The sequence below is a fragment of the Acomys russatus genome, unplaced genomic scaffold, assembly GCF_903995435.1.
Source record: "Acomys russatus unplaced genomic scaffold, mAcoRus1.1, whole genome shotgun sequence".
In the NCBI taxonomy this organism is placed as follows: domain Eukaryota; kingdom Metazoa; phylum Chordata; class Mammalia; order Rodentia; family Muridae; genus Acomys; species Acomys russatus.
Genome location: NW_026131643.1, coordinates 95178 through 110535, shown reverse-complemented (window position 1 = coordinate 110535; position 15358 = coordinate 95178). Strand labels below are relative to the sequence as shown.

Sequence of the window (15358 nt, the reverse complement as noted above, 5' to 3'; positions counted from 1 at the left end):
GGGAGGCTTGCCTCCATTAAAGCCATCCTCTGGCTCCTGTCAGACCACAGATCCCTCCCTCCCTCCCTCCCTCCCTCCCTCTCTCCCTCCCTCCCTCCTGGTGATGGAATTGGAGACCTCTTCGTCCAGTCTTCTCATGTGTTTGGTTGAATGGCTTTGGCAGGGAGGCAGCAGCAAGCTTTTCTTAAAATGCTGAACCTTCCAGACTCTTGGATCCAGCCTGTAGAGGAGGCAGTGTCCAGGCTTGGTTAGTGGGTCAGGTGTTTCCATCCTTGGAGGGACTTTCTGAAAGCAGTATGTGGAGTCAGCACAGCAGGCAGCATAGGCCACGCTCTCTTTCCCATCACAGTGCATCGGCTGCAGCATTGCGTGGCCTTACCACAGGGACAGTGTTTTTTGCATTGCATCCCTGCAGAAAACAAGTTCAAGACAATCCGCAGAGTCCCTGGCTGGTACAGGTAGCTTGTTCCCTGAACTGAGCAGCGAGGGGGGTACCAACTCTGCACACCAAAATCGTTACCTGACTGGCACTCAGTATTGTCTTTTTGTTGTTGGGGTGTGAGTGCCGCGACATTCTTGTGCAGGTCAGCTTCTAGAACATCTTCTATAGTCCTGGGGATGGACTGCTTTACCCATCTCGCCAGATGAATTTCTGCTTTTGTTAGTTTGTTTTTGTTTTGAGACAGGGTTTCTCTGTGTAGCCTTGTCTGTCCTGGAACTCACTCTGTAGACCAGGCTGGCCTTGAACTCCCAGAGATCCAACTGCCTCTGCCTCCTGAGAACTGTGATTAAAGGCGTGCACCACCACTGCCCAGCTGTTTTCTGCTTTTTTTTTTTTTTTTTTTTTTTTGGTTTTTCGAGACAGGGTTTCTCTGTGTAGCCTTGGCCATCCTGGACTCACTTTGTAGACCAGGCTGGCCTTGAACTCACAGCGATCCGCCTGCCTCTGCCTCCCGAGTGCTGGGATTAAAGGCGTGCGCCACCACGCCCGGCTTTTTTTTTAAAGACAGGGTTTCATGTATTTCTTTATTATTTGAAGTCCTGTCTTGACTGTATTCTACACTGTACTTCTACACTTACTTTATTTTAATTTACTGTCTCTGTGTATGGATGTTTCATGTGCATATATGTATGTGCTCAACGCGGGTGCCTGGTGCCCAGGGAAGTCAAAAGAGGGCATCAGATCCCCTGGAACTGGAGTTACAGCTGTTGTGAGCCACCGTGTCGGTGCTGAGGACTGAACCTGGATCCTCTGCAAGGAAAAAAAATGTTCTTAACCCGATCCATCTCTCCAGCCCCTGATTCTATACTTTAAAAGTTAAAACAAAACAAAACAAAAAACAAAAAAAACCCCACAATTAAGTTTCCAATAGGCAAACCAATTGCCTATGTTGTCAGAGAGGAGCCTGATGTATTACAGAAGCCGGCTCCTCATTTAGCAAGGACTCAGCTGCTGCCTTCACCTCACACTTGAGACTCGAGATTGTGAGTCAAGGCCAGAGCACTTTGCTTCCTCAGACTCAGAGATTTTATTTATTTATTTTTACTTTTTGGTGCTGGGATTGAGCATGGGCCTTCATATGTGCTAACCTCACATCTTCGCTCAGAGCTGCAGCACCAGCCAGATCTGGAGATCCTAAAACACTTGATGCAGAAATGATTCATTTTCTTAAAACAAACAAAACAAAAACCCAGCTTTATAGTGTGTGGTGGCACATGCTTTTCATCCCAGAAGTCAGGTGTGGGAACCAGGCCCAACAGGGCTGCCTGCCTGTCTTGCTGTTACATGTCCTGTTTTTAGCACCTTCCGTGTCTGTGCTTATGATGGTTAGCTGGACATGGTTACCGCTCTGAGAACGCACCCCTCCCTTCCTTGGGACCTTCCCTTGTGTGCGCAATCACCTCTTGAGGGCTTTCACTTGCGAGTGGCATTCCTGCTTTGCTGCTTATAAAAAGGCTCTTTGGACGCTGAATAAAGGCTGCTGCTGCTGCTGCTTTCTTAGCACGAAGGATCCGTTGTTTTATTGTGTGTTAAACCCGCAGTCCCTTGCCCTTGACTTGGTACCGCAGTGACGCAGGTGCCACAGTCAGAAGGCAGAGTCGGGCAGATCTTCTGTGAGTTCAAGGCCAGCCTGGTCTATGTAACAGCCAGAGCTACATAGAGAGACCCTGTCTTAAACCAACCACACAAACACACCAGCTTTGATACAAATATGTGTCTGAAGTTGTGTGACTTTACTGTCTCAGGCTGTGTATATACCCACAAAAACAACACTGTGATTAAGGTGCTGTGCTGCGCTGTCTAGGCTTAAGCCAGTTTGACAGAAGCCAAAGTCATCTGAGAGGCGGAGGCTCAATTGAGAAAAGCCTCTCTAAAGCCAGGCTGCAGGTAAGCCTGTAGAGCATTTTCTTAATTACCGGTTGATTGGGGGAGAACCCAGCCCATTGTGGGTGGTGCCATCCCTGGGCAGGTGGCCCTGTGTTCGCTAAGAAAACTGGCAGAGAAAACTAGTAAGTAGCACTCACGCCCACCTGACCCCTCATGGCCTCTGCCTCGGCTCCTGTGTGACTTCCTTCAGTGACGGACTATGGATGATGAACTGTTGTTTGGAACTGTGAGTGAAATAAGCCCTTCCTCCCAACCTGCTTTTGGTCGTGGTGTTTCATCACAGAAATATTAAGCTTGACTAAGGCAGAAATTGGTGCCAAGATTATGGGATATTGCTGTGACAGTCTTGATTGTGTTTTTGGGAGGACTTTGGGCTAAAAAGCCATTGAGTATTGGGTTGAGGGCAATGGGGGAGGCCAGGCTTGTGACGTGCCAGAGGGAAGTTTAAAGACTCCTTCGAGGCATTCGCTATTTTGAATTAATATTATGCGTTGTCTGGTCAGCTGCAGCTGAAGACTCAGCTGTGGTTAATAATAGACCAGAACCAGTGAAGTGAAATCTTTGCTTTGCTGGGCCAGCCTGTGCTGGTCGGCTGGAGCTGAGAAATTAGCGGTGACTAAGAAGAGACCAGCATCAGTGAGGTGAAATCTTCTGGGAAGTGTTTCCTCAGAGTCAGCACACAGAAGCTGTGCTCCAGAGGAGGCCAAGGTATTACTCTGTGCTGGCAGCTGAGCTTGGTAGTGTAAGAGTCACCCAGGTAGTACTGATTTGGAAGTGAGGAGAGTGTCATGGAGGGCAGTGGAGACTTGGTGTCGTGTGGCAGGCTTGTCCCTGGAGACAGCTCAGGAGAGGCTGTTGGTGAAAAGTGCATCCCAGTTGCAGTAAGAGACGCCAGGAATTTAGAGATGCCAGAACCATGGATGAGCATTAGGGGAAGCAGGATGGAGCGGAGACTGCCAGAGCCTAGGGGACAAACTGTGCACTGTGGTGGGTGCAAGACCGCAAGAGGATCCCAGACATTGGTCACTGAGGTTAGTGACACAGTAGGGGTTTTGGCTTTGCTTTATTCAGATTGTGACTGTGTGCTGGCCCTTCCCTCTTGAAGTAAAAAAAAAAAAAAAAAATATATATATATATATATGTATATATATATATATATACATATATATATATATATATATACATATATATATATATATATATATATATATTTAAAATTTATTTTAAAGGAGAGGAGCCCACAATTGAGATATTTTGAACTTTTAAAAAGATTTTGGAGTTTTACAGGATTTTGGAGTTTTGTTTTGTTTTGTTTTGGAACAAGGTTCTCTGTGTAGTGTTGGCTGTCCTGGAACTCGCTATGTAGACCAGGCTAGCCTCAAAAAGAGTTTGAATTTTAAAAGAGACTAGATTTTTTTTTCTTGAATTGACTTTTTAAAGTGTTTGAATTTATAAAGACTGTGGGCCTTTTCAAGCTTATAAAAGTGTTTTTATTGTGACATCGATGTTAACGTATGGTCTTGGGATGAACAAGAAAGGGGAAGGCTGTGGCTTCATAGTCCCTCTGCATTGAGCTGGCAAGGGGGGTAGCTGTCTGGCTAGTTTTATGTCAACTGGATACAAACTAGAGTCATTGGAGAGGAGGGAGACTCCACAGAGAAACTGCCTCCATACGATCAGTTTGTAGGCAAACCTGTAAGGCATTTTCTTAGTGATTGGTGGGGAAGGGGCCAGCCCACTGTGGGTGGAGCCATCCTTGGAATCCCTCCATCCACCCTTGCCAACAAGTCTTCAATGGAAGCTGCCAATATCTGCTTTTTTATATTATTATTATTATAGCTCAGTTTGGAATGTTCTAGAAATTTCTATAAATAGTACCACATGGAATACAGTCTTTCTTTAACCTGGCTTCTTTTATTGAGCATAATTACTCTGAGCTTTACTCGTGTTGTGCTTTGTACCAGTAGCTGATAACTTTTCGTTAACATTTCGTTTCTTTCCGTTGCGAAGACAGTGCCACTTGTACATAGTCATACCGTAGCTGAAGAATTACCACGAGCTACAGAGCAGAGGGCCATTTGCATTGATCAGAAGGTGACTTCTGATTTTCTGAGGAATAGCTGAGGTGCTACACACATAGCAGAGGCAGAATTAGACAAAAAGCCGTGATGGGGTCTGAGGACACACCTCACCTCCACAGCCTTGGAAATGGGAAATTAGGATTGCATGAGTGGCATGAGCCACTGGGAATCCACAGGGAGCTCGGAGGGGCCAAGCTACTCCATTCCATTAAACAAACTGCCAGGCCTACGTCTGATCCCTAAGCTAGGGCCGCGGGCATCGAACAAGGGCCCTTCTCCTACCCAGTAGACCAAATGAGACAAACAGAAGCAGCTATGAAATGGAGGAAAGGCTGCAAACCACTTTGCCCTCCCTATTTTTCGGTTGATAGTTGGGCCTTAACTCTGTCACGTGGCCAGCTGAATTCATGATTATGGAAAGAACCTGTAGTTTTGGTTTTATAGCAAGTGTGTTTACTTACATGCCAAATCCGCTGTACAGGGATTTCACACAGCTCAGTGCTGATGCAGCTGAAGTTGGAAGAGGTGGGATGTCTGATTTTCAGGTGACAAATTTGTGTGTTTCCTGGGCATATGGTCTCCAGACAGGTAAAGTGTCTGCACACTGGATGCTGGTGGCTCGGGGAAAGGCCTGGGTGCCCAGAAGGGTTGGATGGAAGCACGACGTTCGCTCTCTTCTCGTAAGACCTGGCGTTTGGTTCCCAGATAGAATAGATAATGTTGGTTTGAAGAGCTCCGTGCCTCACTGGACCTCCTGGGTTCTGTGGTGGATCGCAGAACCACACTGGGTTCACCTAGAAACGGGTCCCCATGCCTTCAAAACTGTCTAATAAAAACCTAGTCCCTTAAGTACACGCGCGCGAGGGCTTTGGAGAGTGTAACATGAGGGATGTACAACATATAGCTGTCCTTGCACCTAGTGCCACGCTGCAGTCAGTCTTGCGGAAAGTGTTCTTTACTTCCTATCTTTCCATGGGGCGTTTCTGGTCTCCCTCCCACTAAGAGCTTATGCAATTATTCTTTTTGCTCGTGTGTGTGTGTGTGTGTGTGTGTGTGTGTGTGTGTGTGTGTGTGTGTGTGTCTATGTCTATGTGTGCGTGCGACTGTGTGCCCAGGTATGCACATACCCATGGCTATACATATACACCAAAGGTGGATAGTAGGAATTATTTTTCAATTGTTTTCCACCTTTTTTTTTTTTTTTTCTTTTAAATATAGGGCTCTTCATTGAACCTGATTGGTAGACTGGTCAGCAAGCCCCAGTCTCCTAGCACCAGGTACTACCACAGCAAGTTTTTTGTGTGAGTGCTGGAGATCTGAGCTCAGGTCTGTCACGTGTGTGTGTGTGTGTGTGTGTGTGTGTGTGTGTGTGTGTGTGTGTATGTATGTGTGTGTGTGTGTCAAGTACTTCCCTGAGTCAGCTGTCTCCCCAGCCCCAGAAATTCTTTTCATCTTGCCAAGCAGTGCCCCCCCCCCCCCCCCCCAATGCTTGTTATCAGTTTAGAACCTGCTGTGGAGGTCAGGGCTTTGGCAGCATTCTTCCACAGAGAGATGAGACCACTTCACCCCGCTGTGTTGTTTATGGACTCCTAGGCTGTAGGATGTGCCAAACTTCCTAGCTCTAGTATTTTTATCCTTTCTCCCAGTGTGGTCACAGCTTGGAAGACAAACACAAGTGTTTTCATTTCCTAGATGATGGTGATGATGATTTTAAAGTGAGAATAAATTGGCACAACAGAAGAACCTCTTAACATCCACAGAGAAACGTCTTCTTCAGTGTCTAGATTTTTGTGTCTCTGAGTGATTGCCACCATGCTACGGGTGTGGCTGAAAGGCTTGCCACAGTCCAGAGACTTTACAGAAAGGCCTGGAATTGATTAGCGGTGGGCTGGTGCAGCCAAATCTTGTGTAGTATCCCCAACCCCAGAGTGTTCTGAGGACATGGAAGGGGGGTGCACTTACGGGGGTGAGAACATTGAGATGGGTGGGACAGACAGCAAAAACTCACGAAAATCTGAGTTGAGTGAAAGATAACTTTGGAATTATGGTGATTTTTGTAGAACAATTCATGCACTTTAAAAAGAAACTGGATCATCGAAATAGAGTTCCTAGGCCGGCAAGATGAGTCAGTGGGCAAAGGCACCTGCCACCAAGATTGGCAAAAAGAGTTCGGTGCCCAGACTCTGCTACATGATGGAAAGAGAGAATTGGCTTGTACAGATTGTCCGTCGACCTACATATATACGTTGTAGTATATATGAATTAGCATACACACACACACACACACACACACACACACACACACACACACACACACACACACAACTAAAAATTAAATACTTCTTCAGTGGCTCTGAGCAGAAAGGCCGGGCACACAGACCACGGGAAGCTGGTCTGTGATGAGCCTCCTGGCTCAGGCCAGCAGATGTTCTCATGGTCCACGCTGTGGGAACACAGGGTGAGTTTATTAGGGAGTGACTTGGAGCTGGTTTCTCTGTGATTCCACAGCTGGGAATGAGGAAACAGGACAGAGGTATGAGAAGTGTAGCCGTATAGATTGGGGGAGCAGCCCGCAACAGGGACGGCCTCTTCGCAGGGAGCTCTTAGTTAAAAAAGCATGTGCACTGGCTCAGTCTCAGAATCCCTTTTCTTTCCCAACGCCCAGAGTTTTGATTCGAGGATGTATTTCTCACAGCTAAGGATGTGGCCTCCTTGGAACGCAGCCCTAAGCGACAGTTCAGGGGTGGATGGTGCCAGTGCCGATAACCTCATCTTCAGTAGTAGTTCCTGTCTGAGCAAATCCAGAGATGTAAGCCCCATTATCTGCTGCTGCTGGCTGAGGGATGGCTCAACACTGAGGCACGGAAGTTTTCTTTAATCCTTTCTTTAGGAATGAAGATTGTTTCTGTTTTCCAGGGTAATTATAAATTATGGGCGAGACTGCTCATTATTCTGTAGGACCAGGGCAAAATGCTGAGCGGTGAAAAGGATTTTGAGTTTGGAAACCTAACTCGCCCATCCCCCCCCCCCCCGAAGTGCATAAGGAAATTAATTCAAGAGGAAATAGAAAAGCTTGTGATCATGTTCTCCCCAGCTACCGTACCCTTGTACCCGGAACCAGACGGCCTTTCTAGAAGGACATTTTTCACTCTGATCGCAATTGCTTTGATCTAGGGTCTGTTACTTTGAAACACACACAAAACTTTCTTGTAATCTGACTTTAATCAAGGCTCATTAACCTGACATTTAGATTCATTATATATATTTTATATTTTAAAAAATATTGTGGCCTAAGCATTCGGGCTTTTTAATGTTCAAGTGAATTTTCCTAAGGAGCCAAGCGACATATTTTATATTTCTTTGCTTCCATGTTAAGTTCTCCATGCAGCGATCCAATTAAAGACGTGCAATGTAGCAGAAAAAGATGAAAGTTTTGATTTCGAGTTTGTGCTCTAAGCTGTTAGGGGGACCCTGACTTGGAACGGAGCCGTGGGAGGGACCCAGATGAGAGTTCATCTCCTATGTCACATAGACCATCTTTAGAGATGGCCAGGGTGTAAAGAGGACCATTTTGACTTTTAGTCGAACACGAGATTCAAGTGGGAAGTGTTTTGAAATTCTAAAATTTCAGCACTGAAATCACTTCCAACTTTATGGCCTTCGCTGCCTGACTGTGTTTGCTTTTGGCCGAGGGTCAATAAACAGAAAACACTTGTTTATTTATTCATTCTCAGACAAAAACAAAACAAAACAAACACCCACAAAAGTAAGAAAAAACATGTCAGTGGCTCCTAGAAAAAATCAGTCTACTGTCTTGTCAGTGTCAAAAGGAGACCAAGTTTGTAAAAAGGGAAGGAAATTCGGACACACCCTGGACACACCCTGAAACAGGGAAAAGAACCGCCAGGGTGGGAGTCAGAGAGATAAGTGTGTTGAGAACCGATGTGTGAGGCCCCGAGAGCCACTGAACACATAGTAGGCAGGCAGTCTACCACTGAGCTACAACCCGGCAAGTGACCACCAGGGCTACGTAACGGCGAGGGTCCATTGGTTACAGGGCTTGGAGGTGGACACCGCCCTCAGATCGTAGAACAATGGTTATGATGGGCTAGGCGGGCTCTGAGGTGGAGCTTTTGCTGGCTACATGATGCTCTGGGTTTGAGTCCGCAGGACTAATAAATACACGAGTAAATGTTAAGATGCTGAATTTTATGTCATATGTTTTTAAAGTGCAATTTTATTTTGGAAAAAAAAAAAAAGAACTGCTGGCTGGGACGTGGCTCTGGTGGTAGTGTTTGCAGGCAGGCGAGGTGCTGGTGGTGAATCTTTGAGATCCTAGCACTGGGAGCTGGGAGCTGGAGAATTGAGTCATGCTCGGCTACATGGGGAATTTGAGTTGAGGTCAGAGGGGAAAAGTGGCATGCCGGCACACATGCTTATTTCCTAGGAGGGTCTGGGACGAGTCATCCTTTGTGCTTCCTTCCTTCATCCTCCCAGGTTCACACCAGCTGTCAGCACCACACATAACCAAGTTAAGCCAGAAAAGTTGGCTGCAGGTTGTGGCAGGCTGGCGAACGGAAGGGAAAGAATTTACTAGAAAGTGTGCTCTCTGGAAAAAGTCTCAGGCTGAAGTGTGTCCCCACAGGGGTGCTGAGACTTGGGTCTGTGCCAAGGTTTAGTAAATAGAATATAGGTAAATGTCAAATGCAGGCCAGTAGCCTTGGCTGTTGGTTCTATGTGGATGGCCCCTTGACAGCAGCAGCCTATGGCCTCTTGGGGAAGCTGTCTGTCTGAGCTCTATGTGGAGTGTTGTGCACACTGTCTGTTCACAGTCTTTTGGTCTCAGAAAGGATGGTTTAAAAGGGGTCAGAAATCAAGGCCTAGCAGATGAGCCCCTGCAGCTTCTCATGTGATCTCATTTATCCTCCACAGAAAGCTCTGTCCAGTGAGATTTTTCTGTGGTAACATTTGTGCTGCTACATACTTGAAATGTGGCTGTTGGAATTAAATGTTTAATTTTATTTAAGGTAATCTTAAATAGCTTGTGTGGCTAGTGGGCACCTCAGACAGCACAGCTCTGGGTCATTTTTCGGTGAGATGGCTCAGCAGTTAAGTGCACTGGCTGCTGCTCTTCCAAAGGAGCCAGGTTCAAATACCAGCACTCACGTGGCAGTTCACAACTTCTGTAATTCCAGTTCCAGGGGACCTGACACTCTCACACAGACACATATGGAGGCAGAGCACCAATGTAGATAAAAATAAAATAATAATAAAAAAATTAAAATAGCTGGGCATGGTGGCGCACGCCTTTAATCCCAGCACTCGGGAGGCAGAGGTGGGCAGATCGCTGTGAGTTCAAGGCCAGCCTGGTCTACAGAGTGAGTCCAGGACAGCCAAGGCTAACACAGAGAAACCCTGTCTCGAAAAAACCAAAAATAAAAAAAAATAAAAATAAATAAAAAAAATAAAATAAAGCTCTCAGACTGGGGCGTAGCTCAGTGGTAGACTGCCTGCCTATTATATGTAAATCTATGAAGCCAGGGGGAACTAGAAATGCCCCTCATAGCAAAGAAAGCCAGACCGAGAAGTCCAGAACCCTGTGGTTACAGCTATGAGACATTGTGGGGAAATGAGGGAGAAAGCGAAGGCCAGAGGCCCTCAGGGGAGGAGGATGAGGAAGGCTAGGTAGTCAGGGGACTTTTCGGGTAGTGAAACTGCCAATAAGACACTGCGGTGGTGGCTGCCGGCCACTATGCGTTTGCACCAACTCTCAAATGCACAGCACCAAACATGAACCCCGTGTGGGCTGGGGTGCTGGTGGTGTGCATCTACAGACTCTCTAACTGAAAGGATGGTTGTTGACCTCAGATGTAGGCAGGGCTTCTCCACACAAACAGGGCACTGACATGGTCCTGATTGGGAGAGACTGGGAGTCTCTGAGTCAGCCCAGCAGCCTTGCACTCTTCTGCCTTGAGTGTCCCCTGTCTGTTTCCTTGGTGTGGCTGCTCTACACTGGGGACATCAGCTAAGTGTCTCAGTCAGCAGCTAGCGAGCCCCTCCCATTGTAAGCACAGGCCAGGCACTTGGGGACACAAAACCAAGGAGGTGGGCGGGTTCCCTGAAGGAGGAAATGGAGCCTGTTACCCTTCATATCTGCGTGGGGAGCTCTGAAATGTACACTAAGTAAAGGCCGTGAGTACTTTTGTAAGGGCCTTCAAGCCAGCAAGTGCTCTGTCACATCACTAAGCCACACCCTTGAAAGTTTGTAAAACGTTGTGATAGGCTTTTTTCTTTCTTTCTTTCTTTCTTTTCTTCTGCAGTACCCTGTGTGATTAGGGCTCCTGGCAATTGTAGTGGCTCCTCCCAACCTCTGCAGCCCTTAGCTTGGTATGATGTCAGTGGGAACCCATCTCAACTGGGGTTTATGGGGCTTGGTTGATTCTGTGTTGTGCCCCTGGAGGCCCCCCACGCAGACCTGGGGAGTCTCTAGCAAGGCCCAACGTCACTTAATATAGGGAGAAATTCCTCTGAGCTTTCCTGTGTCTGCCTGACCTTTTCCAGCTGTTGCTGCCAGTAGGGTGATCTCTCTCTTCCTCCACTAGCCTTGGGACATGTGCGAATGGCTGGTTGCGGCCAGGTGGGCGTGGATCGTGCAGTCAGAGCAGGGTGGGAACTCGGGAGACTTGGCTATGTGGTGGTGAGCTGGCGGCAGCTACACCCTTCCTCACAGTTGGGAGAGAGGGTCATTCCCCACAGTGATGAGCTCCTGGCTCAGGGCTGAAGGGTGGCTCCAGTGGGGGAGCGCAGGAGGCAGCCCACCACAGGCTTTTGGTCAAGGACGCAGCCTTAGCGGAAGGTTTCCTGCAGACTGTCATGTACTGGCATACGTAAACACATCTTCACATTCCATTTAATGCTCCGAGGAGCAGAGTTTTTCTGAGGTTACACATTCCTCCAACGTGACACGCTGCTTGTCTGCAAAGCGTGCAGGGTGATTGTCCCTCTGTGTGCAGGGACTCTGTGGTGGGCTGGGAGGGAGCCCAAGGCTGGACTAAAGCCTGCTGTGTGGGGAGGTCAGACACTTCCTCAGGTTTCAGGGCTGAGGCATCTCCAGGTGGGACGCTGCACGGAGCTGACGGAAACTGCCAGAGTGCTGGCTGTGGCTGCATGCAGGGAGGGGGTGTGTGGTGCCGAAGGACCCGGAAGTTTCTGTCGCAACACTTGAGAATGAACTTGAGTGACTCATCTTACCTCTCAGGTCTGTTTTCTTGCTTGTGACAAGGGGATAAAATTTAGTAGTAGGGCCAATGTGATTATTTTTTAATGTTTAAAATTATATGTGTGAAAAAAATTACATGTGTGTGTGACTATGTATAATTATGTGTGTGTCTATGTGTGAATGTGTGTGAGAGTGTATGTGTCTGTGTGTGAAAATGTGAATGTGTCTGAGCGTGCAAATGTATGTCTATCTGTGTGAGTGTGTAAAAGTGTGTATCTGTTATAGTGAGTATGTATGTGTGTGTATGAATGTGTGTCTGTGTGCATATACGTGTGTGTGAATGTGTGTCTTCATGGTATGCATGCTTATGTGAGTGTGCCTGTGTGTGCGCTGTATACATGTGGTGTGAGTGTCTGTGTGAGTGCAAGTGTGCATGTGTCAATGTGTGTATGTGTGTTAGCATGTGTGTGAGTATAGTTGAGTGTATGTATGAATGTATATGTGGTAGTGTGTGAGTGCATGCATGTGTGTATTCACACATGTGTGTCCAAGTGTGTGCGTGCATACATGTGGATGTCAGAAGAAGAGTTGCTTCTTCACCACCATGTGGTTCTCCGAGCTGAAGCTCACGTCCGGCTCAGTGTCGAGTGCAGCCATCTCACCTTCCCCACCAACGACACTGAAGAGCTGCCAGAGACTCAGAGCTCACCCACGCCTCATGATTGCCCTTGCTTTCCTTTCACTTACTGGGCTTCCTCTTCATTGTCTCTGGAAAGATTTTCTCAGGAGCACCTCGAAATGTGTGCACTCAACACCCACCTCAGGCCCTTTAAAAGGAACATCTCTGAGGCGCCCGCATTTGTTCACATTCCTTGGGTGGTGTCTGACGCTGGAGTTGAGAACGGCTGCCCAGGGAAGGGGTCAGCTGAGCTGGAGCTTTCCAGGAATCCCACGGTGGTGTGTGTGTGGGGCTTTGTGGAGGACCCGGTAAATCTGCTTTTGCCCTTTGGGAGGGTGCAAGACTGCTCTCTGCAGTAATTTGTGACTTTCCCAGGAACATAACGTGAGCACACAGCTCCAAAGCTGGAACTTAACTTGGAGCTGTTCCCCGAGGAAGTGATACAAGCCCGTTCTCTCTGGAAATTGGCTTGTAGAGAAGGCCAGCTGCTAGCGCTAGTGTGGTACGATGAGAAAGTGAGGAGGGATCAAGGGAAGATGGCTCTTGGCCAGACACTGGGAGTCGGGTAGAGCACAGGAGGGCTGGCCTGTGTGGTTGGGCTTTTGTCTGGCTGTGAGCAGAGGTCTAGCTGAGCGGGTCTTTTGGCCCACGCGTGTGTGCCTGAGCTGCTGGCTCATGAGGTGTCCCAGGTCCAACAGTGGGTCCAGAGGATTTTACGGTTACCTGGAAAGATCTATTGTGTCAAGGGACACACACACTTCGTAATTTATCATTCATTTATTTATTTCAAATGTCACATCCACGTTAGGCAAGAGCTCAACCCCTGAGCTACACTGTCACTCCTGACGCATGAGCTGTGAACGGGGCTTTCAGGCAGGAACGGCGTCAGTCCTTGGCTGGTCCTGTTGCTTTGGGGCCTGAGTTAAGAAGCAGCCAAGCATGGTGGGACCTGTGAAAGAGGGGTGGGCAGGGCTAAGATTTCAATATCCCCTTCAAGGGCACACCCCCAACAACCTAACGTCCTCCCGCTAAGGCCCACCTCCAAGAGATTGCACCGAGGGATGATCAAGCCCTTGTCGCATGGGACATTCATCTAAATGGCAGCAGCTTCTAATTTTCTATCCACCTTTATAAAGAGGTGTGAGTGCCACTGCCGAAGCCTCACAGGGAGGGAGGTGGCTGTGGGGGTTTATGGGGAGTAGGACTTCAGGGAGGTTCCCTGAAACACAATGCAAAATAGCCCTGGTTTGCACCGAGAGAGCACCCCCGAAGAGCTGTGGGTTGCAGGAGGGAAATTGCTGGTGAAGTGAAAACTCGTTTTGAAATCTGCCCACATTGAATAGATGTTGTGGGACAGATTGCCCCCTAGATCTAAGAGAGAGGAACACTAGGTCTGATGGCACCTTCGTAATCTCAGCACTCGGGGGGCTGGCTCGACAGGATGGTGGGTTGGGTGTCAGTTTTGCCTACATAGCAAGACCCTGTTGAAATCAAACAACTACCCACCAAACAAAAATAAAACAACAAAGAATAAGGGGGGCGGCAAGTGACCAAATCAAGTGCTTGGTGGAAACAACTTACAGGCCGAAGGTCCTGTTTTGATTCGTGGCTGCGTGGATCCTCGCTGTCTAACAGGAGAGCATGTGATGGAGGGTGGCTGTACACATGTTAGGCAGGAAGAGAAGTCAGCAGGGGTACCATGCTTCCAGGAGCTCACCTGCTCCAGCTAGGCCCCACCTAAGGCCTCCAGAACCTCACAAAACAGAGCCGCCATTTTAGGAACAAAGTATTTAAAGCAGAACCTGGGCAGGACATTGCACATCATAGCTAACAAGGTCCAGTGTGGGAGGGGAGGTCTGGAGACGCTCGTACTAGTGGTCACTAAGGTGAGACGCTGTCCTCTCTGACTCCAGGTACCGGGTAAACTTCAGACCCAGATTTGTCACCAGGTACAAGATAGTGACACAGTTGGAATGGAGGTGCTGTCCTGGTTTTAGAGGAGCAGACTGCCAAGAAAGTCCCAAAGACCCTATGAAGACCCCCCGGCCCCCACCTGCTCGGCCAAGAAACAACCTAAAGAAAGCCACAGGTAATGTCTCATTGGTGGGCCTGTTTTGTTGCCGGTGCGCTGCAAATGGTAGGGTCCACGACGGACGACTGAATACTCATGCGGTGGAAACGCTATTTGAAGGGGCAGGAGTAGTTGTGTGAGGCACACTTCCTTGCAAGTAAGTTGCGTCATTGGAGCCACTTGTCAATTAGTTCCTTTATTCATGTAGCTGAATTCCAAGGAGCTGAGAGTCTTGAACATATGCAGATCAGGCAGGAGTTGGTGGTGCACATCTGGCAGGCAGAGGCAGGAGGACCACACTGAGAATCTGAGCCCAGCCTGGGCAACATGGTGAGATCTTGTCTCCACAAATGAATACATCAGTGATTAAGTAAAATAAAAATAAATAGACGTGATCCTTTTCTGTCCGGATGAGCTGTTTGCAAAGCTGAGCCCAAAGTCAGAATTCTCATGTGTCTCTGACCCTCTTAAGGATAACGTGGATGCACTTCTGTCCCTAACTTCTTTTCTTACTGTTTTGCCCTTGTATCAATTTTATTTCCCCTTCTTTTTAATTTCAAACAAATGCAGGCCAACTTTTTTCTGTGAAATTCGATGTTAAATTGTTGTTGGTTTTTTTATTTTCCCATGAGGTGCTTTAAGTTTTTAAACTAGTAATGTGTCAAAATATTTTTGTAAAGTAAATGGTTAAATAAGTTTTATTACCAAAGCAGTGCATATCAGTTAGTGTTTGCAAAGCACAGGAAATTATATATATATATTTTACTTTAAAATAGTAAATTTTCAGACATTGGATGTGCTTAACATATATAAGGCAATGATTTGATACAGCTCTTAACTATGGACTGCTGACCACCATTGAATGAGCCGTCTCTCCATCCCTTATTGCTCTTTTTTATCTTGAAAGCCATTTGGGGTA

At 47.5% G+C, this 15358-nt stretch overlaps 1 protein-coding gene across 1 annotated transcript in view; it reads left to right on the top strand.

Moving 5' to 3' along the window:
- Positions 1-15358, top strand: part of LOC127186347 (EMILIN-2-like) — a gene marked incomplete at its 5' end in the record, with an annotated part of 44954 nt that overhangs the window by 8214 nt on the left and 21382 nt on the right. The window contains one exon of the mRNA XM_051142758.1: positions 14282-14457. Coding sequence (XP_050998715.1) covers positions 14282-14457 — 176 coding nt within the window. The remainder of the gene's footprint in view (positions 1-14281; positions 14458-15358) is intronic.